The following is a 24,654-nucleotide window of genomic DNA, read 5'->3' on the forward strand; positions in this document are numbered from 1 at the left end:
GTGTTAATATACATGAGGCGAATAGGGGAAACAAACCCCAACCAGTTAATGTGAACAGAAGGAGTTTTTATTTGTTTTACAATATTATCTTGGTTACATTTGTATATAAACTTTTTTTTTTACAGAATGACAGTAATGATCAGATTACATACCTAGAAAATTAAAGGAAATACATGCATCCAAACATGAACAGCATTAAAAGGAGCGACTCTATATATAACAAGTAGAAATCACGGTGAGCTCTGCTCAGTCTCACTGTGCTCATCAGCAGAGGAAGGAATTTAAACTGAGCAGGTGATTTTTCAGCATAATATTTTTTCTGCAGTTAACAAGTTTGTTTTCATGAAATCTCTCATTAACATGAGGCACCATGAACACGACCATTGAACTTGAAATGGATACAGGAAAATCAACCTCTTAAAAAGGTAGTGGAAAGTGCACTTAGTGGGTCTGCCCAGCGGGGACCCTGTCCAAACAAATACCAAAGACTCCCTTGAAAGTAACACAAGACGAACACCCACACACTGCACCAGAATCTGGTCTGACTGCTGCTCGTGTGTTTATGGACAGGGCCGAGTCCAAGCTGCATATGACAACAAACATGTACTGTTGCCCATCTCCCTACTTTTTCCCCTGGAATGTGCACACGCTGTTCCCAGTAACGACTCGCCGAACACATCAGAGTCTCATCGTAACGTTTGTCCACAGAGACAGGAAGTGTGATGCAATGATTCATCGCCATCTCATTGAGGAGCTGGGAATTCCCACATTGTATCTCTCACTTACTGTACATGTTAGAATCTAGGGTCTATAAATGTTAGGTGTCACGTAGAAGGATAAAACATGATCTTGGTGCCGAAAATCAACACTAATATTCACCATTATATGGTTTAAACTAAAATCGACAAATTTGTTAAAATCTATTAGTTTTACTGGCAAGTAAAAACGACCATACACTGGGGTCTGTTACAAAGTCAGCCAACGTTTTCACATGAGGCCCCGGGTGTGAGTTCAGCTCTGATTAGATGTAACCTATACACATATAGGGGCCAATTTTGAGGACAGAAAGTGCAGCCGTGATCTTTGTGGTTCTTTAGCTTTTAATGACTGACCACTGGCTTCTACAGCATTTTGACAAGGTGAAAACATAATTTGCCAGTGATTCATCACAACGCTGAGGAGGAAGCTCTGGACTCATGATCGTGTGCATGGCTTCAAAAATTGTTTTGTACTTGATCTCAAATACAAATTAAGGGAAAAATAATACAAGGTTAATACATAAAAAGTAAAAATGTCAACAGGTGAGGGGATTGTTGAAATGGTAAAAAAATTGAGTAAACAACTGAATAGTAAAAACAAAAAGGCATTTTCGTGATGTTAAGGAGGAGAAACGGTGATTCTGATGCAGGGGGTAATTGGGTATGAGATGGAGGGAGACAGGTAGATATGAATAAAGAACAAAGAAAGAGAGAGAGAGAGATCTGTATAGTAGATATCTTGACAGTTTACACTGGTCCTCCTGGTCTTCACACCTCTGGGACAGAGTGATCCATGGATGACCGCAGGAGACCAGTGGACATCCTGGAAAACAAAATAACAACAATAGGTTTAAGACATATAACAAATGATGGAATGAATGACAGAAAAGGGAAGGTGTAACATGGGGAACCAGAAAACCTGTGGTTAAACTGTGGACTCATCACAGACTTAGAGCTGAGCAAAGGCCCAAGTGAACTGTAACCGGATCATTTATAACTCACTGACATGAATTGACTACATGACTGATGAGCTTATTTCACTAGATCAGATCAACTGTTATCTCACCTCTTAATCATGTGTTCATAAATGAACTTGGGCATGATGGTGATGGTCATGGTGGTCGGAGAGGTTGTCAGAATGTCCTTGATCTGAGAATCCTAGAATTTACACGCAGTGACTGGTAAGCATTTTTAATAAAAAAAAAAATACATTCACATTTAATTGAATAAAAATGACATTAAAAACAAAGGTTTTGAGAAACACATTTACTGAGTTTTTTTCCAATGTGAAAATACACATAAATCAGACTGCTTTTCAAAAAACAATTTAATTAAGTTTAAACCTGTTGTCTGATATTGGAAGCTATAAAAGGGATAATAAATAGGAACTAAATATTTCAGGCAGGCTGTTCACTGCTCCATATGTGTATCATTTACAGGAGGTCATTGAACATCACCCACATCTACCTGCTCCTTAGATAGAAATTCTGCGTGTGACTACCTTGGTAACTAAACTTGAACCTTGGTAAATTCTCACACAGTGAATTAAGCCACATAGTGAGTCCTTCAGACAGAATCCTCTCTGGTGTAATCAGCACAACATATTTTCTTTTAGTTGTATGAAAGGAAAAGAGAAGTGAGTGGTGTTGTGATCAGGAAATGCATCAAATCAGAGGAGAAAAACTGCAGAATCACTGTTAAGTTCAGACTAAATAAAACCACAGGGCAAACAAAAACTACAGGCCTACGTGAAGGAAACTAATAAGAAAACATTGCCGATACGTACTAAACACTTTACATTTAAGGACTTGGGAGTTGGTGAGTTCTGCACTTACATTAAATCGCTGCACATGCCCACTTTTTATTACATTCATTTATATAGGAGCAGCAATCCAGGTGCAAACTTAAAAGCCACCAAACATCTTATGAGAATCATTGTAATGAATCATTTAGAGTCCATGTTCTTCTTTGCTCTTCCCAAATGCATCAGATTACATCCCACACATTATTTCATATTAACTTATACTGATCAATCTATTTGATGCAAAGGCTCATATGCAGAGAAACAAGTGTCTGACCTTGAGTCCGATAATGTTCTGTCCATTGATTTCACAGATGAAATGCTCAGTAAGCAGACCATTGCGGGCAGCAGAGCCATCCTTGACCAGTGAGGTGATTTTACCAGACTTGTAGATGAAGCCCACGTGACCTGAGCTGTCTTTCTGCATGGTGACAGTGCGCTGAAATGGCCTACACACACACACACACAGAGAGAGAGAGAGAGAGAGAGAGAGAGAGAGAGAAGAGAAAGGATTAGCGATCCACCTGTAAAAAGCTTTGTTACAAAGAGTAACAATGAGACTCTTTTACAGTAAGTCTGTACATATATAAAATAAAAACAGACTATTTGACGTTTTTAAAATCAAAGATAAAAGATGAGTTGAGTAGCAAAGTGCAAATGATGGCGGAACCACCAGAGGGAGCCAAACATTTAAGTCACTGCTGCTTTGTGAGACTGACAGGAAACAGACAAAATCTCTCTAGGGTTAAATATAGAAATACATATAGAAATGTAAGGTTTTTCTGCACATGTGATGTTTGTACGTTTTTCTCTGTCGATGGAGAAATGGAGATTACTTGTTAAATACAAGATATAGATATGAGATCTACAAATCCTTTGTCTGATTCCATTCAATATATTAATGATCATCAAAATATAATCTGGAGGATCATAAAGCATTTAAGACATTCTCAGTACTTTTCTCTCAAACTAAGTACATCTACAAACAAAACCAATGGGACGAAAACGATTAGAATTAAAACAGAAAAAACAAACGTTCATCAAAAACTATTTGACTATGTCAAATAGACAAATTAACTAATTGTTTGACTGCAGGCTTCTGTAAGATCCAGTATGAACCTACAGCATCATGTTATGTGTTTCTGGCAAACAGTGTCCTCTGCTGTCAAAATGAACTATCTTCTTCAGAGGCTGATTTAGCTTCCGGGCCTGTTCTCATGAGCTGCAGCCTGTTTTTCAATGACTGTTTGTCTCTGCCAGCAACACTAGCTAACGTTATGGGTTCTTAGAAAGAAAAAAAAGGAAACGTTCAAAGCAGGGAGCAAGCAATGACATTCAATTTTCTAAAAAGACAAAGTTAAAATTAAAATAACATTATCAGGAACTCTGAAAGTGCATGTCATGTTAATTTATACCATCCATTTTATGCTCATATCATATATATCTAAATAGATATATATAGATATGTATGTGTTGTGGAGATTGTAGGGGTTGTATACACAAATACATAACATGAAGCTGGACATCGTCCTGCACCAGGAGGAACCCAGGGCCCACTGCACCAGTGTAAGGTCTGACAATCGCTCTGAGGATATCATCTCGGTACCTAAAAGCAGTCAGGGCACCGTTGGCTAATACATGGAGGTCTGTGCGACCCTCCAAGGATATGCCTCCCCAGACCATCACCCAAACCAGTTATGCTGGATGATGTAACAGGCAGCATAACGTTTACCACAGCTTCTCCAGACTCTTTCACACATCACACTTGCAGTGTGAACTGGCTCTTATCTGTTAAGAGAAGAGGGCACCAGTTTCAGACTTGTCGAAGCTGGGCTGTGAGCACAGGTCTCACTAGAGGACGTCCTCATGCCACCCTCATGGAGTGTGTTTCTGACAGTTTGGTCAACAGTAGCCTGCTGGAGGTCATTTTGTAGGGCTCTGGCAGTGCTCCTCCTGTTCCTCCTCACACAAAGGACCAGATACTGATGATTATTGTGTAACTGCTGGCCTCCTGGTATCTCCTCCATGCTCTTGAGACTGATCTGGGAGACACTGCAAACCTTCTTGCGACCGCACATATGGATGTGTCATTCTGGAGGAGCTGGACTACCTGTGCTACCTGATTGGGCTGCAGGTACCGCCTAATGCTACCATAGTGACAGAGAGAGCAATTTTCTGTAGCCACCACATGTAAAACCATTAGTTTTGGGGGTTGTCCTGCTTTAGCCTCTCCATCGCACCTGTTTTCACTTTCATTTGTACCACAGCAAGTGAAATAGATTCACAATCACCTGTGCTTCCAAAATGGACAGATTGATAAACCTGAAGTTTAACTGACTTGGTGTTATTCTTTGACAATTAAAAGTGTTTGCTTCATTTTTTGAGCAGTGTGTGTCTCTGTATGTCTCAATGTATGGGACAGTTATCTCAACTAACAAATAAAATGTCACACTAAAATAGGAGTCAACATATTACTGTGAGTCATTTTGGTGATGAAATTACATATGATAATTGCTGAAAATGGTTTAATTGCCAAACAAATCAAGAACATTGATGTAAGGTTCAGGACATGCTGTTAAAATATGTTGTCCTCAGTGAATCAAACACTCCTCACCTGTCCCTGACCACAAGCTCGATGCGTGTCTCGGCTGCAGCCTTCAGGGCCTTGTGGGCCTTGTCTACGCTCCAGCCGGCACAGTTCTGACCGTTGATCTGAAGGACCTGGTCCCCAAAACGCAGACCGGCCAGGGCCGCAGGGGAATTAGCCTGCACCAGCTGGATAAACACTCCCTGTGAGAGGAAAGAGGAAACAGATAAAACATTGAACATGGCTCAAGGGAATGTAAGAAGAGAGGGGAAGAGACAGAACACCAACCGTGGGTAGAAAAAGGACATAGGAAAGAAGATGTTAGATATTCATAAAAAATAAAAGAGAGAATAAGTTCTAGATGATTTAAAACAATGAACAACTGATGGGAATGATGCAAAACCGCAAAAGAACTCGGGCTTCACTGTTTTACCTGACTGGAGCGATACACTTCAGGTTTTAGTGCCTTTTTCGGGGGACTCAGAAAATTGATGAATTGTACAAGTCAAAACGGAGCATGTTGTCTCTTCATTGGTTGCTTTGTTTTACTTCAGAATATTTTGCATTGTGTAAAAAAACAAAACACGATTTAGCCGTCCATTTCCTCTCAGCAGTAAATCCATTACCAATACTCTGCATCTTCTTTGTTTTCCAACTCATTTATCAACCCTGCCCACTGTATTAGTGCAACTCAGTACAAACTGAATTATTAACAACAGATTTCAAAAGTCTGAGACCAGAATGTGACTCCAGTGCACATACAGACGCGTATCACCACTCTAAATTATCTGTTCTGATATTTGGCCAGCTTTACTCTTAATATTTTTCTTACAGCATCTTTACCTTTGACAATAATCATAACTCTTTCACTGTTTTATCAACTAACTTTAACAAGCTACCCTAACTCCAAGGGATATTGCTCATGCTAATAAAACCCATTAACACCATTGCTGCGCCTCATCTAGAGCTGCGGCGCTGATCTCTGAGCAGCTGAGACCAGAAGAAGCAGCCGGTAATTTAGTGAGCGACAGCTTCACGTGAAAGAGCGGTGATATCACTGTGTGCTCCGCTCCCCGCCCCGCTCACTCACTCAGAGACACAGTCTCTATCTCGGAGCGTGCACGCGCACACACACACACACACACACATCGCCCGCTCCTGGTATTTCATGACAGCCTGATACTATGATGATTTCAAAAATGAACGTGAACGTGAGTTTCACTCACGTTTCACTCACGTTTCACTCACGTTCAACATATGAAAACTGATTCGTTAAGTTTGCCGTTCGCGAAAAATATGCGCAAAACTTCACAGGGTCCCACTGCAGAGGGGCTGAAGAGCCGCATACGGCTCCGGAGCCACAGGTTGTCGACCCCTGCTCTGAAGATGACATGAAGCGTTTTTTTTTTACCGTGGTATCGAAATTGGCATCGAGAATCGTGTTATTTTACTGGTATTGGCAGCGACTACTGAATTTTTGGTATTGTGACACCCCTACTGCCTGCACTAATAATCTCTTCTCTGTGAACCGCTAGGGACAGAAGTTTATAAAGGGCTAGTGTGACTTGCTGGATGAAATGTGGACGAGAGAGAACTCTGTAACGGGCTCAATTACTTTCGTGTGTCTTTAAACCCTGTGGTCTCAACAACGATGATATAAAACACCTGAGTCGCTTGTTATTGCCTTGACACGGTCTATATCAGTGGTTCTCAACCTTTTTTCAGTGACGTACCCCCTTCGAAGAAAAAATTCTGCCGAGTACCCCCTAACCAGCGCAAAGCATTTTAAAACTCCATCAATGTCCATAACATTGCTCATTTTTAGTGGTCTCTCTTGAACTATTTTGAAATAAAAAGATATAAAAAATAACTATTATTATCTCAATATAAATAAAGATTTCTGCACATCAAAATAATTATCAACTTAAAGTGACCTCTTTTGGGATCATAATAAAGATATGTTCTCAAACTGAACTCATGAACTTAATTATAGCTAAACACTTCTTCCCAAAAAATAAATTATTAACTTAGTTTTAAATAAAAGATTAGCTCAAAACATATTTTTTCAATATTTATCATCTTAAAATATCTTCTTTAAGGATCGAAATGAATACTGACAGGTAGCTTGTTTCCCTCTGCTTCGGGGAGGCTTTTCGCATCGTGTCTTGAGATGACCTGAATTCAGAAAGTTTCCTCTAAAAAAACTCAGGTGGCTTACCAACATGACTTTCATGCTTTGTCTGGAGATGCCGCTGAAGATGTGGTGGCTTAATGCCACTGTTGGCTAATCTCTCCCCACAGAAAAAGCAAAAAGTGTAAATAACCCAATCTATGTTATTGTTAATATTGTTGAAGTGTCTTTCTGTTATTTTATTGTGAAATATTTGCTCGCTTTAAGGTCATACAATTTCATTTCCGCTTTTGTATTACATGCTTTATTTTGAAAGGGTACCGGTAGAGACGCGGACTTGTTATGAATCATTAACTTCACAACGGAAAACTTTTACGTTTTAGCGAGCCTCCGAAGAGGCACAAGCTCTCACGGTGTTGTTTAGGGAAGGCTCCCTGCCCTGGTTTCGCCTTCTTTGGTACTTGTCCCTCCGTGTTTCAGCAGCATTGCTGCTGCTGCACTTCAACTCAACTCCATTGTTGAAGTTTTCAAGGCAGGTGATGACAGGTGGTGTGTGCCAGGTTGGGTCAAACCATCGGTATGGGGGAGACTCTGTTTTTTTAGGATAATTAGATTGAAAAGCCTACTGAATATAAAATTTAGTTCATGAACTTACACTTATATTTTATTGAATGTTTGTTAAATAACAATTTTTCAAGGATTTTCGAATGGATGCTAATTTTAAATATATAAAAACAAAATCTCAAGTACCCCCTGGAGTACCTTCAAGTACCCCCAGGGGTACGCGTACCCCCATTTGAGAATCACTGGTCTATATTATCGTTTTTTTTAAGATCCACTTGACTTTGTCGGTTGTCATTATAGTAGACTGTGAAACTGATGTGTTCCCCCACAGCAGACTTAAATGATGAGGGAGGGTCTTCACACTTGTCTGCAATCGCTAAGACCATTAGCCTACAGCCCATCGGGTCTTTTGCTAAAGTTTTCCCACGGAATTTGACACCTATAGGCACACAAATAATGTCTGCAGTTGGGGTTAGTTGGGGTTAACAACGATGCAGGTCCCTGTCAAGAGGAAGTGACGCTGACTCACGTTGTCGATGGAGCGGAGCCGGAGTCCCACCTTCCGATCCTGGTCCTTACAGAGTATAATCTCCCGCAGCCCTGGGCGGATCTCTGCCCGCATGATGCCAACGTCTGCCCCCGTCACGGGCCGCACCATGCCCCCAACACCTGAGCTGAAGGGCACAGCCACTTGCTGAGGAGTGAAGAACGAAAGCCAGACAGGAAGGAGGACGAGAAAGTGTGAAGAGGTGGGTTGAGATAGAGCAAGTGTGAGGAGATGGGGGGGTTTGGGAGAGGTGACAGGAAAAAGAGGATAAAAGATGAAAATAAAAATGTTGAGATAAAATGGAATGCTGCATCAAATAGAGGTATGTGGGAGGATTCAATTTCATCTCCTCCTCCACCAGTGAATTAGGCCAGGAATTCTACAGGAAAACTCCATAATTAATGTGCTTCACACTAACATTGAAGAAATGAATACATAAGTTTAAAAAATAAAAATAATGGTCGAGGTAAAGACACTAAAAAAAGGCTGAGAACAAAGAAATGCCAGCTAACAAGCGCAGGGGCTGCAAGAGCCTTGACATGTGCAGGATCCACGCACTTGTGCGCACACACAAATACATACACTCATTTGGAGGAGAGTGAAGAGCTCACAGACTCCCACACACTGCTCAAGGCCTATGGTGAGTCATTCACAAATGTGGATCACCAGGAAGTACTGCGGTGCCTGGAAACCTTTACAGCTCATGGTGCCTTCTATTTACAAAACATGGCCACTTATCGGCAGCAGAAACACCCCGAAAAAATTGGGAAATCTAAAAAACATACACAACAAACACTTACATTGTCAGCCACAGGCATGAGGGCCAGGTTCCTCTGGACTTCATCCCCGTTGAGGGCCAGACCCATGTAGTCACCCAGCTCCTCCAGATTTGGGTACAAGGCTGGATGAATTTGGGTGAAAGGAGGAGGAGTTGGGTGGAATGAGGCCAAAGGAAGAATTGAGTTGTGGAGAGCAGATTGAGGGAGGGCAAACAGGTGGGAGAGATGGAGAGTGAGAGACAGTTGGTTGGTAGGAGAAGAGGGAGATGGTGGAGGAGGAGAGAAAATCATTTTTATCTTTTGGTTACATGTTGAATACATAAATACATAAGTGTATATGGCAATACAAATTTATGTTTTTCTTAAGCTATTACTGTGATCAAATAAAATTAAGAAATTTGTCAACATCCAAATGGTCATTTAATTTTGTAAGTTGCAGGTATACAAGTATGGTGATATTAGCCACACCACATGAGTTTTTTTTCTTTCAAATCAGATCTCATTCTCTCCTAGATTTTGTATTTTGTGTTCACTGAAGCCTCTTTTGACCACTGTGGGTTGTGGTGGATAAACTTTCCTGGCACCAGTATTTAGTTTTGTGCTATTTACTCAGGATATACTTGAGCTGATTAAACTTGCCTAACCTTTACCGCAGGTGAAATCACTCGATCATGGTTCGGCCAAAATATTTATGTGACAAATGCAGCAAGAAGATAACAGATGGTGTCATTTGTAATTATAACAAAATATTCTCATGTCCCTAACTAACACGTGTTTTACTGTTAATTATGCAATGACAAAATATGTTACATAAGCTTTAAATATATCTTGGTTTTCTCATCCTGTTTCATGATATGAAAGTATGGGCATTTGTTTAAGTCTCAGAATCGGAAAGCCCAATTAGAAAGGCTACTATAAAGTCCTAGCTACAGTCTGTATGTTGATTTCTTTCATCTACTAATATCACAGACATCGTTCTGTCTATATGGGCATATCTCGCAAAACCGTTCATCTAATCAGCTTCTCACTTGGTCTGTGTATTGTTTATGGCCAAAGAATGTGCACTGCCAAGTTGGTGCAGTTTGAAAAGGCGACACATGCATTTATATAGATGACCCTACATTTGAAACCAAACAGGTGACTTTAGCAGGGCAGGTGGCTGACATTCAGTCTTTCGACCAATTTAAACTTGTTGCTGCAATGCTTCTTATTGCTGTGAAGCTGACCACTGACAAGTAATGTATGAAAAAATAACAGTAGCTTAGTAAATCATTCAAACAAAATTGCAGATAAACACAGTAGGATGAACACAATGTTTTTTAACTCCACTCTGCAGCACAGAGTGTGACAGTATATTGTAGAACAGTTTGAGGAGGACTCACTAATGATGAGGAATCATTTTGAAGTAGCTCCAGAGAAATAACAGAAGAAAATATACCATGCCAAATAGGCATGTTTAGAGTGTACTAGTTATATCATAAATGAAATATATACTACACAATAAACAATGTGAAAATTAAAACATATCTCAAAAAGTCAGTTTCCCAAACTACAACGTAAAAAACGCGGCTTTTATTAAATAAATGATATGATACATATACAACCATATGTCTTTTAAGCTGCCAGTTTTAATGATCCGAATCTCAGTCGAAACTGATCTATGTATTATTCAGTGACTTTCCTCGTTCAACAGCAATGACTGTGCAGTGATTTTACAAGATACCGTCAAGTCAACATGGTTTGAGTCAGCAACAAATTAACCACACCCATGTGATCACAAGGAAACAGCTCTAGTCATAGTACAAAACAGGATTGAGAGTGAGATGTTAGAATAACCCCAATTGTACAGCTGATATAACTAGTCAGATCTGACTCGTCATGTAATACTGAATATTTTTAGTATTTTTCAGAAAACAGAGAAAGCATTGTCATTTCTGGTGGCCTACCCCTACTCTTTTTTCTGCATTTTGATTGCTGCGCTTTCCTTCTTCATCACCTTTTCTTTCATTCACCTCTCCAAAACATGCAAACACAATGCCTATACATCAAATCCTACAGAATAAAAATAAAACAAATGGCTATATCCAAACTATACAATTGCCCTGTTCTTGCAGTTAGCCTTATCTGCCCATTGTCACACAATAACAATGTATGGGAAATAGCTCTCGAACTCAAACCCATACTTCATAATTAGTCAGTAAATGAGGAGCTGCTGGCTGGTTATAAATCTTGCTTAACCAGGCCAATGTGTCATGTTGAAGCTTTAAGGAAGGAAGGGTAAAATCGTAAATGAAAGGATCTTTCAGGTTGAAAATGCTGATTACAAATGTTAATAATAAGAATCGTGTTGATACAATGATAAAAGGAAACCTTGGCAGGCAGAAGAAAAATCATGTTACTGAGGCCATTTATGTGCAGTGTTCACTATGTACAGACTAAGGGAATCTGACCAATTAACATTTACTCATTTGGCTGACGATTTTAAACAAAGCGAATTAAAACTGAGGGATGACAAAAAAGCTTCAGTATAGCAGTAGACCTTAATGTAAGTGCTGAGTGAAAAATCTTTTGTAGTGTAGTTTGCCTCTTTTACGCCAAAATGATGTCAAAACTCAATAAAAGAAGTTTGCCTTTCACACAATGGCATAATAGCACATTCACTTGGATTTAATGTTTCCAACACTGAAAACCTGCATAGTCATTTGAACCATAGGTGAATGCCAACTATATTCACTCCCATTGCAGACAAAAGCAACCAGATATGAGTGGGTTTTTTGAGCAGTGGAACAGGGGCTTTAATGAGTTAACTTGCTACGGTGTTTGGTGTGAGGAGAGGAGCTGCTTTGAAATGAGGGAGACTTCAAAGGTTTTTAACGATAAGAGGCACGGAAGTGCTCTGATGGCATTTGGTACATTGTTCCACAATGGGAGAGCCACAATCAGGACAAGGCTGGACAGCCATTGCCTTGTGTGCAGGGACGGCAGATCTGAGACGATGGAACAGAGTGGGCTGTGGTCCAGCACGGATGTCAACAAGGCCATCTCCTTTCACCTCCCTGTATCTTTCTTTCCTCACCACTAAGAGAACAAACTCTTCATTTACCCCTCAAGCTTACTACTTCCCCCGTCCCCTCCCTCCTCGTCCTTTTTCAAATCAACTCCTCCTCCTCTCTATGTCTCCCATCATGCCCTATCCTAGCACAACTGCCAGAGCCAGTCTCCATGGTAACCTCTGGTCACTGCTAAGATAAAAACAAAAAGCCAAAAGCCCACAGGACTCTGGATCCAAACAGAGAAAAGAGAAGTAGAATGAGCTGGAGATTGAGAAAATTGAAAGATTTGATTGAAAATGAGCCGAAAGTTTGTCTTCTCTAATCTCTAATGGCCCCATGCCCATCTGTTACCCACTTTTAATCATTTGTGGGTGCCTAACTCGTCTCACTCTCTTTTCTTTCATCTGAGTAAAACTTACTGCAGTTCGGGCCCCTTTTCATACATCTAGAAAAACACAATATCCCGAGCCAAAACACAAAGGGTGAAAAATCCGTATTCATCCGCCCTCAATACTAGAGATCTGTGCTTATTTAAAGAACCGCAGACTCCCCACACAAAGACACCCTTTACAACCACAAAATAATATGGAGATAGGAGGGCAGGTGCAGGTGGAGGCATTTCTGCTTTAAATATGGGCTTTGACTTATAATGTGTAAACATGTTTTCTTCACAAAAGAGGGATAAAATATTCTGTAAAAGATTTTGAAACTATATATGACACTCACTTGATCCTGGCATCCCAAGAGTAGCAAGCTGAGGCTGGTGGGTTCCCTCAGTGATGGCCGGCATGGGGATTGTGGTCTGAGCAAACTGGGCCTGGGCCTAGAGTCAGTGGATGGCAGTGAGATGCAATCAATGCAAAACCAATTAGAAGAAAGGAGGAAGAAACTGAAGTAGCATGCCCTTTAAGTTTCCACAGTAAAATTTAGTTGGGAGCAGGCAGAGCAAGATTTGATGAATCCAGCTCGTAATTCTCTGCTCTCTCTCTATTCTCTTCTGTGATGGGACATTTTATATTTAGATATGTTTAATGCAAGAAATGACAAGTATAGATAGAGAATATTATTACAAGATGGGTTTCTGTGTGGTTAAGACTATGTAATACTCAGATGTGACTTTCTTTGCTCAGATATGTATTTGCTTCGAGACCTTTGTGCCCTCTGATGAAACAAAAGTGTGTAACAGCAGGGGCCATCCTACTGTCTGCGACAGAGTGCAGAGGTGTTACAGACCAGAGGGGGAGTCTCTGGGAAAACAGGTTTTAACACTTGGAGGCTGAGCAGAAGCCTGATGTCATTGTGTGATAGTAAAAGGGGTCCTCATATAGATTGGAGGTGACCAAATCTAAGCCTGAAGACAACACGCAGAGAGCTGATTGGATAAACATTCTAGCTCTGTGAAAGGAGGGGATTATTTAGTATAAATCCATTGTTCTGTGCCATTGACCCAAGTCTGACTAAGTGACGAGGGTGCTCTGGCCCCTAGCCGCAGCTAGGTAGAATTGTATGAACCAGAAGATAATTGCTTGTCGTGTTTATGTATTAAAAATACATTTCTAAGTCTCTTCTACCAACAAGGATACGTTGAAGGAAAACTCTTCAATGATATGAATATCATTTAATATGTAGGGCAGTAGGGATCCATATGATTGGCCAAATATATTGACATTTTGACATGTATTGAATACATGTCAAAATTAACAACCTTTATTGCAGTTTAACCCGTCTTTTGCAATACATATATCATGCTTGTTGATTGCACGATAATGATACATTTTCGATATATCGTGCAGCCCTATTTTTTATTGACTTTTATTAAATTAGAGGACTCAAAAATGACAGATCAAACGAAGAATAACGAAAATTAAACCCTTCCCATAAAACTATTATAGATTTTTATAATATTTCTATGAGATTATCTTCAAAGTTTTAAAAGCTCTTAAGTTCTAAAAAGATATTACACAACTAGTAGAATAAATAGAAAACAACTTACCTTTATGACCTTGTCGACCTTCAAGTCCTCAAGAGATGGATACAGAGACATCTTTAAGAGAAAAAACAAACAGCAGTGAGTCGATGACCTAAACAGAAGGACGACAAAATGGCTGAATCAGATAATAACCCTGCTATATAGGCCTCAGCATAGGACTTAAGTTATCCATTACCTTTAAGCTCCATTCTACATTAATAATGCATCAAATTACCGTGTGATTCTAAAGGGATGCTAGTCCTGCCATTTTACAGAGAGACAAAAGCAACTCTGGTTATGTGTGGTTTTTCCACAAACCACAGACAAAACCAAAACAGTGCTGTTCACCTGACAAACAGGAAATGATGCATATAAAAAATAAACAAGTGACCAATGAAGAAAACCAAAGAGAGACACATCTTCTGCTCAGGAGCTGGCAGCACTAACCACAGCTTCTGGCAGCTTTTTAGATCTTAAAGCCACTGCTATTCACAATTTTTATGACCGTAAATTAATATGTTTGGATGCCTTGTTTAGCAAAAAGAAATTACAACGTATTATAACTTTTAAGAAAACAAGTAATCAACGGACATGATTATAATAATTAACTAGGGCTGCGAAGCAGCACTGTGAAGGCCAGAGCACTTGCGAACTCGGGACCTGATGCTGCGTTTGCGTGTGCCTTGTCGCGCAGCTGTTCTGGTCAAAAACACTCTCTTGTTTCTTTTCAGATCGTATATAAATCTTTCACCTTTCTAACTGTCAACCAAAGACATCAAAGGAATCTATGACCACTGACACTGTGACATTAAACAAACTGACAACAAGAAATGCTTGTCCCCGCCTACTAATCACTCAACGCAGCCCATGCCATCAAGAGCAGACCACAAGGTGAACATTTTATGTTAATCAAATTAAAGTTGTAAAGTAAAGGGCACTATCACAATCATTGCATACTAATCAATGCATACATAATAGATCTGTTCAGATTTGGGCTCTGATGAAGTGTGAGCAATTTTGGTCAGATTCAGCACACACAATTTGAGTTAATTTTAATCTCCATGTTGTTGAGATGAAACTTACTGAATTTGAGGATGATCGGATGAAATCTCTAGGAGGAGTCAGTCTTGTGTAAATGGTAAAAAAATGGGCACTTAATCCAAAATGGCACATTTTTCGTTAATCTAATTATAATCTAATCTAATTCTGGCATGATACACGTGTGTTCTGAATGTCGTGAAGATCGAAAAGAATGAAACGAAAAGCAAGAAGGTCTTCACACTGTCTGTACTCGGGCCCTAATAAATGATTCAGCCAAATAAAAATCAATAGGTAGCTATAATTATCATGATAAATTTCATATTATTAGTATTTGGCTCATGAGGTTTAAAAATAAATTACGATAAAATACGAGGTAGGTCAATTAAATAGTACTCGTCACTTCACTTATTATATCAAGTTCATTATATAGCTATGGATGGATTTTATGTTGCAATTAATAATTATATTGTTTTATTGCCCAGCCCTAATAATTAGAGTATAACTTAACATGGGCAATATAAGTAAAATCCACTCCTGGCATATATTACGATTGAATTGTTTTAAACCTCTGAAGTTTGTTGCTTGATAGTGAGCAAATAATGTAATTATATTGTACAACAAGGAAAACTGAGGGAACCAAACAGCATATATCTAAGGTAAAGCCACTGAATAGCCAGGTTTATGCAGTACACTTTCCGAAAACACAGTTAAGCACTGGCAGCAATGTTCCAGAAATAGCACAAAATACCACAGCACATCATCTTATGGACGGGTGCCTGCATAGACACTGTCAGTCTGTGTAAAGCCCAGAGACAATAAGAGGGCCACTTATTGTAATGACTTTGTGACTTCTTATCTGAACTTGTTCTCACACAGCTGATAAATGAGTGTGATGACTTTGAGCTTGGCATCATTATTGCAAATTACTAAAATATGGACCAAAGTGAGAAAGGATGACAGAGGGAGCTCAGGCAGAAGTAGTTAAGTTACATTGGGTACATGGACTTTTACACTGTTCTTGCTCAACTTGTTGCTCAAACAATAACACACCCTTAAAACTGCAAAATTACAATGACCTGTGCACACTGTTGACATGTGACAAGTACAAGCTGCTGCAGGACATACATGTGTAAACATGTATGTCATGGATGGACATGGACATGGATGGACATTAATAAAGCATGAAAGCACCCCAGCACAGGCAGTGCTGGCTCGCAGGATCCCATTATGTAACAAACCATGATGGTTTCTACATGACAGTGGGAAATCCCATTGGTCCACCTCCAACCAAAACTAGATTCATTAGTACAGCACAGAAACTAAACAGCAGCTTGAAGAGGAAGTGAGCAATAAGTCTGTCACCTGACCAGCATCACGCCCATAGAACAATAATACAAGCAGAGACATGCAGATATGATCTGACGGCTAGTAAACACAAGTAATGTTTGAGTCTGAAAACGGTTTGTTTGAATCCAATGACCACATTTTTTCTATGTAGATACACAATTATTATATCAAGTGTTATATAAAAAGCTATATCCCCAGTTTGACTCAAGTTGCAGACGTTTGCTGCATGTCACCCCTCCTCTCCACATATTTTCTGTCAGTCTCAACTGTCAAAGTATAGGTGTACAGATCCAATTAGAAATAGTCATTGACGTGACGCCTACATTTTCTGTCAGACTGCATTTTCTTCAGTTAAAAGTTTAAATATTTAAAGACATACCATATATATTTAGTAGCTGTCCTGTATATGAACACAATTTAAATTTCCAATGTTTCTGTTTTTTAAAGTTTCAAAATATCATGTGGTGCCACCGTCCGGCCATGACTGCTGTTGTGAAAACTTCTTTGAAATTACTCAAAATCTATTCAAATTTATTTTCTGCCATATTTTGCATGATTTGCAATGATAAACCAATTTGCAAAGCATTTTTATTTATATTTTGATCATATTATACGAACAAACTTTGTCCGATGATGTCAATTTTATGAAATATCATGTGGTGTGACAATCCAACCATCAAGAAAGGACCAATTTGGGACTTTGATGTTGAAATCCATTCAAAGACAGGAAGTTGCATCATAAACCATTTTGCCAAGGACCCATGGAAGCAGCAAAAGGTTGATTAATCTCTCTCAAATTTGGAAAAAATGTGCCCTTTCGAGAGCTGGTGTAATTGCCATATTTGGATATCATGTGGTATGACCTAAAATCTTCATTTTGGTAATAACGCAATAATTGATAAATTAAATAAATAAATGTATTTATTGATGTGTATATTTATTTATAACTGTTAATATTTATTTTACCAGATACCACTTCCAAGCAAAATAAAAACCATTCGCCATATGCAGCGCGTTAATTCTGACCTTGCAGCAAGAGTGGAGTACCTTGCTCGGAGAATAGAAAGGTATGTTAAAACATTTAAAAAAATACAAATAAATAACTCATTGATTTATGGCATGACACTACATATCTTATTCAGCTACAAGAGAAATAAACAACAGGGAAAGATTCCATATGCCAAGTTAAGTGAGTTGACAGAGAGAGCAATGGAGGGCTGCACCCAGTGCTAACAGAGAAAGTAAAGATATGGCAAACGCTGTGTTAGATCTTATCCCACCATCTATGGAGAACATTCCACCAGTTGTGGTTGATGTAGCAAATGCACGTACAACGTGCCCTACTTTAACATGTCAAATTTAATTAATTGTTTGTTCACAACATTGTGTACTGCACTTAAATTGATCTCTTTAAACGATAGATTGTCATATCATTTGGAGCGACCACTCATCATGTGGTGCGACCAATAATACCAAGACTTGTATTAAATTTAAGGTAAAATATTCATTTTCTGTGGCTAAAATATTAATCACTGATACAGTATGCTTAAATTAAAGTTTTTTTTTAATCATTTTTTATTTTTAAAAATAAGTCTAGATGAACAAATAATAAAACCAAACAATTCGAAATGTATATAGAAATGTAGGTGTACACAACATTCCTAATGTTTGAACAATTATACTAAATATTCTTATTTTTGGTATTTAAAAATTGGCCAGGTTAAAATCCTTATACTTCACTGACCCTATAATATTTATATCTGTGAAGAAGAAAGGTACAAATATTTTCTGCAGTTTTGATTGAAAATATACGTCAACAACTAAATCAATTATCGGCTAATTATTACAGCTCTACTTCCATAACAGATTTGAGATTCCAGTCCCTAAATTCACGGCATGTTGGAATCCTTTAACAGAGCTTACTCAATATTAAATGTTTTTCATCAGTCTTTCATGTTTAACCCCTCACCTATATCTTGGCTAAAACTTATAACTTTGAGATTTTAAGTAGTGCAAATACTCCCACGATGACTGTGTGACTGAATGATCTGATAAAGAAAACTCTGAATTTTATAAAGACAGTGACAAAGAAAACTATATTAAATGTTGTCATGTGGTGATGTCACAGCCAAGACATGATCCGCTTGACCTGGGAAGTATCAGGATATACACAAATCCAATGTATTGCACTGAGATAAAATGGAAAGTCATAAAAAAACAAATGGACTGAACTTCAGTCTTTCTCTTTCCAGACCCTCTACTAATGGAACCAAAGCATCACAGATTTTCCTCACCACACTGTGTCACCATCACAAGACATGTTAACAGTTATCTTACTAAAAAACAAAAAAAACACAGAAAAACAAAGCAAGGAGGAGAAAAGTGTTATATAAAAATAAGTGTGGTGAACCTCCAAAAATGAATAGGTACTGACATGACAGATACACAAGGCAGCTATATGAAAAACACACTTAGGTCAAGTCAAAGAAACGCTGCCAAAATATCTCATGATAAAAAAAAGCAGTGCCATTTGTTTAGACAAGAGAGCCATATGGTGTGATGCCTGTGTCTGCTCGAGAACCGCTCACTTCCGGAGATGCCTGTGTCGTAGTCCATGTATGAAAATCTGACACAGGATAACACTATATGAGGTCAAAAGCCCAAGTCTTCCCTGAAGTAAACCACAATCACATTACTGTGACATCTCACTCTCCAAGCTACTCCAGCCACTACTCTACTCTCATGTAGTCAGTGCTGGCAGACAAGTACATCATTGTGTTAGTGGACACAGAGGGCCATTTCAATACCTACTAGTGTTTACTTTTCAGCTGTGCTTGTTTGCTCGTTTATTACCCTCACCCTCCCACCTTCGGGCGTGCAGGCTAGAGTTATAAGTAAATAAGCCTGGGAAAAAATGACATAATCTAATCCCCCCCCAGTCACCTCTGCTACTGCAGCTCAGATGAGAGGGACAAGTGGAATGTAAAAGGGGGAATTTCCAGGAATTGTAAAAAAAAATGTAAGAGGCTTTTATTTATATAATATATTACTCAGAGTGGTTTAGCTGTTGTGCTCCTTGTTCCTCTGCCTCAAGGTGTGAGGCAAAGGAAGCAATACACAAAGCTTTGGTGGATCCTGGAGAGGAAAGACGGAGCTAACTTCATCAATCCTGAACGAATTGGTTAACTAGAAGAATGTGGTCTGCTTAGCAACTTATTCCGGTCTATTGATATGGCTGGGCACGAGACAGAAGGAGTGGGAGGAGGAGGTAGAAGGAGGAGGAGGAGGACTGTTAATGGAAAAAGAAAAAACTAAAGTGACCCACACCCTTTCTTTCCTAATGTAAATCTTAAATGGACCAGGTCCTATTACACGAGTCCAGAGGCTAGCATTCAGTTATCTCATGTAAACAGACTCAAGGAGTCGTTGTAATGACGCTATAACAACATAGCAACTCCCTTAGGCTGAGAGACAACACACAGGCTGAAGACACGTTAGGCTCATTAGCATATTATAATACTGAGGAGAAGTGTGTGTGTGTGTGTAATGTTAGGCCGGTATAACTGCCCTGTGTATGTCATATGACCGACTTGCTAATAAACGTTAGCTAACGCTGCGGTGCCCCACTCCACTGTCATTAAAAATTAACCACAGGCTGTTAGCTGATCCAGGCAGACAGACACCTATGCCACAGCCTAGTAGTCAGACGTGTGGAATAAGCCAACACTGTGGAGTATATGAAGGACGGCGGAGCAGGCTGAGAGCTGCGCGTCTTTGTTCCGACACAAACAGCAGCGGAGCAAGCAGCTAACCTTATAGCCGTAACGTTAGCTTGTTTGGTCAACCTGGCCGTAACCGTTAGCTGCTACTAGCAAGGCTGAGGTGCGGGGGGGGGCTTGATGGAGACACTCACCTTTAATGTGTGGATGGCTGACAGCGGCACTCTGCTCTCTTTATTTTTCTGGTTTCGCTCTCCTGAGTCGCTCTGGCTTCCGTCGATGAGACGCTTCTGGAGGGGGAATTCTGGAAAGTGATGTCACTGCTGGCTTCCTGGTTCGCGGTGCCCACGTCAATCACTGTTGATGCCTTAAGCCGCGCCCCGTGTGGGTCACATGGGCGATGACTAGTCACAGACCTGATGGCTCCACATTGAACATTAAAATGAATTTGAAAGATTCATTTTAATGTCCACATTGAACATGCTTTGATGTCAAAACATCAAAGCATGTGTTTAATGAATAAACATAATAATTTGTGCGATTGTTTTATCATCATCCCAGACTTAAATTTGATCTGCATCAGAAAAGCACCACATAACAAGAACCCAAGGATAAGACGGCAATTCAAAAAAATACTTGGTGGACAAGTATCTGCTTTTACATTATTTTCTTTTTGGAACGCATACCTCGAGAGCCATTCATCTTATAGACTTCAAACTTGGCAAGTGTATTGTTAACATTTCAGGGAACGGCAGTCCTGAGTTTGGTTCAACTTGGACAACAATTTGGTGAATATTGATAAAATGTTAATGGCGATCAGCGCTTTGTAACAGTCAGTGATGACAGGGCAGTTTGCCTTCAGTCTGTTGATCAAGTTGAAAATGAATTTTCTACTTCCTCGGATTAACTGCAGCAGTGGTAAAAAAATTGCTGACACATCATTTAAAATTGTATTATTTGTATTTCATTATATCGGATTAACGCAATAGTTGTGGGTACTAACATCCATCTCGACAACATTCATAGTCACTTCCTCAATAGCAATTTATCAAAGTAAAAGCACAATGTTGGTCTTGTTGCTGACATGCTTCATATCTGTTTGTATTGCAGAGCTTTTATTTGAAAAGTTGTGAACTCGGATCAGAAGGTTCTGTCAGTTGTTTTACTGACCTTTGAAATAGCCAACATGTAATGTATGAAAAAAAAAACACCAGCTAAGTAAATCTTTCAATTCATATTTAAGCCACACATGTGAACAATAACAGAACAAATTCATTTTCATTTTATGAAAAATATTGACTCCAAAAATCCTCCCAGGATGAACTCAACATTTTCTGCCTTCACTCTGCACACAAACCATATATTGTAAAACTGTTTGAGGAATGACTAATCTCCCCCTCATTTTCATCCGCTTATCCGGGGTCGGGTCGCGGGGGGAGCAGCTCAAGCAGGGGGCCCCAGACTTCCCTTTCCCGGGCCACATTGACCAACTCTGACGGGGGGATCCCGAGGCGTTCCCAGGCCAGAGTTGAGATATAATCTCTCCACCTAGTCCTGGGTCTTCCCCGAGGTCTCCTCCCCACTGGACGTGCCTGAAACACCTCCCAAGGAAGGCGCCCAGTGGGCATCCTTACCAGATGCCCGAACCACCTCAGCTGACTCCTTTCTAAGTGAAGGAGCAGCGGCTCTAATCCGAGTTCCTCACGGATGGCTGAGCTTCTCACCCTATCCCTGAGGGAGACGCCAGCCACCCTTCTGAGAAAACTCATCTCGGCCGCTTGTACCCGTGATCTCGTCCTTTCGGTCATCACCCAGCCCTCATGACCATAGGTGAGGATAGGAACGAAGATCGACCGGTAGATCGAGAGCTTTGCCTTGCGGCTCAGCTCTCTTTTCGTTACAACGGTGCGGTAAAGCGAACGCAATACCGCCCCCGCTGCTCCAATTCTCCGGCCAATCTCACGCTCCATAGTACCCTCACTCGCGAACAAGACCCCAAGGTACTTGAACTCCTTCACTTGGGCTAAGGACTCATTTCCTACCCGGAGTAAGCAATCCATCGGTTTCCTGCTAAGAGTCATGGCCTCAGATTTAGAGGTGCTGATCCTCATCCCAGCCACTTCACACTCGGCCACCAGCCGATCCAGTGAGTGCTGAAGGTCACAGGCCGATGATCCAATGAGGACCACGTCATCTGCAAAAAGCAGTGACGAGATCCTCAGACCACCGAACTGCAACCCCTCCCCACCCCGACTACGCCTCGATATCCTGTCCATGTATATCACAAACAGGATTGGTGACAAGGCGCAGCCCTGGCGGAGACCAGCATCCACTGAGAACGAAACTGACTGGCTGCCGAGGACGCGAACACAGCTCTCGCTTTGGGAGTACAGGGATTGGATGGCCCTGAGGATAGACCCCCTTACCCCATACTCCCGCAGCACCTCCCACAGTTTCTCCCGGGGGACCCGGTCATACGCCTTCTCCAGATCCACAAAACACATGTAGACCGGATGGGCATACTCCCAGGCCCCCTCCAGGATCCTTGCGAGAGTGAAGAGCTGGTCTGTAGTTCCACGTCCGGGGCGAAAACCGCATTGTTCCTCTTCAATCTGAGGTTCGACGATCGGCCGAACCCTCCTTTCCAGCACCTTGGAGTAGACTTTACCAGGGAGGCTGAGAAGTGTGATGCCCCGGTAATTGGCACACACTCTCTGGTCCCCCTTTTTGAACAGGGGAACCACCACCCCAGTTTGCCACTCCTTTGGCACTGTACCCGACTCCCACGCGATGTTGAATAGGCGTGTCAACCATGACAGCCCCTCAACACCCAGAGCCTTTAGCATTTCTGGCCGGATCTCATCAATCCCTGGGGCCTTGCCACTGCGGAGATGTTTGACCACCTCAGTGACCTCCACCAGGGAAATTGACGATGAAACACCATCAACCTCGAGCTCTGCCTCCAACATAGAGGGCGTGTTATTCGGATTCAGGAGTTCCTCAAAGTGTTCCTTCCAACGTCCGACAACCTCCTCAGTTGAGGTCAACAGAGTCCCATCCGTACTGTACACAGCTTGGATGGTTCCCCGTTTCCCCCTCCTGAGGTGCCGGATAGTCTTCCAGAAACACTTTGGTGCCGACCGAAAGTCCTTCTCCATGACCTCTCCGAACTTCTCCCACACCCGCTGCTTAGCCTCCGACACGGCAGCAGCTGCAGCCCTTCGGGCCTGTCGGTACCCTGCAACCGAGTCAGGAGTCCTCCAGGATATCATATCCCGGAAGGCCTCCTTCTTCAATCGGACGGCTTCCCTGACCACCGGTGTCCACCACGGTGTCCGAGGGTTACCGCCCCTTGAGGAACCTAAGACCCTGAGGCCACAGCTAGCCGCCGCAGCTTCAGCAATGGAGGCTTTGAACACCGCCCACTCCGGCTCAATGCCCCCAACCTCCACAGGAATGCCAGAAAAACTCCGCCGGAGGTGTGAGTTGAAGATACCTAGGACGGGGGCCTCCTCCAGACGTTCCCAGTTCACCCGCACTACTCGTTTGGGCTTACCAGGTCTATCCGGAAATTTCCCCCACTCCCTGATCCAACTCACAACCAGATGGTGGTCGGTTGACAGTTCCGCCCCTCTCTTTACCCGAGTGTCCAAAACATGCGGCCTCAGATCAGATGACACAATCACAAAATCGATCATTGATCTTCGGCCTAGGGTACTCTGGTACCAGGTACACTTATGAGCACCCTTATGTTCGAACATGGTGTTTGTTATGGACAATCCATGGCTAGCACAGAAGTCCAATAACAAACGACCGCTCGGGTTCAGATCAGGGAGGCCGTTCCTCCCCACCACGCCTCTCCAGGTGTCTCCATCGTTGCCCACGTGGGCGTTGAAGTCACCCAGCAGAACTACGGAGTCCCCTACTGGAGCCCCATACAGGACTCCATTCAGGGTCTCCAAGAAGGCTGAGTACTCTGAACTGCTGTTTGGTGCATACGCACAAACAACAGTCAGAGTTTTCCCCCCTACAACCCTTAGGCGCAGGGAGGCGACCCTCTCGTCTACCGGGGTAAACTCCAACACCGCGGCGCTCAGCCGGGGATTTATGAGTATCCCCACACCCGCCCGACGCCTCACGCCCTTGGCAACTCCTGAGAAGAATAAAGTCCAACCCTTATCCAGGAGTACGGTACCAGAGCTGAGACTGTGCGTGGAGGTAAGCCCCACCAGATCTAACTGATAGCGCTCCACCTCCCTCACAAGCTCCGGTTCCTTTCCCCACAGCGAGGTGACGTTCCATGTCCCCAGAGCCAGCTTCTGCCGCCCGGGTCTGGTCCGTCGAGACCCCCTACCTTC

The 24,654-nt window shown here is 41.4% G+C and overlaps 1 protein-coding gene across 1 annotated transcript; it reads right to left on the reverse strand.

The window, feature by feature from the left end:
* Positions 1-45: 45 nt before the first annotated feature.
* Positions 46-20,639, reverse strand: sdcbp2 (syndecan binding protein (syntenin) 2). Its single transcript, XM_062391358.1, has 9 exons — positions 20,491-20,639; positions 14,214-14,264; positions 12,947-13,043; positions 9,189-9,289; positions 8,371-8,535; positions 5,174-5,349; positions 2,837-3,008; positions 1,825-1,916; positions 46-1,581 (listed from the first exon to the last, which is right to left on the reverse strand). The coding sequence occupies exons 2-9, from the start codon at positions 14,262-14,264 to the stop codon at positions 1,527-1,529; spliced, it is 909 nt and encodes a 302-aa protein (XP_062247342.1). The 5' UTR covers positions 20,491-20,639; the 3' UTR covers positions 46-1,526.
* Positions 20,640-24,654: the final 4,015 nt, after the last annotated feature.

This window comes from Platichthys flesus, chromosome 7 (assembly GCF_949316205.1).
Source record: "Platichthys flesus chromosome 7, fPlaFle2.1, whole genome shotgun sequence".
Classification (NCBI taxonomy): domain Eukaryota; kingdom Metazoa; phylum Chordata; class Actinopteri; order Pleuronectiformes; family Pleuronectidae; genus Platichthys; species Platichthys flesus.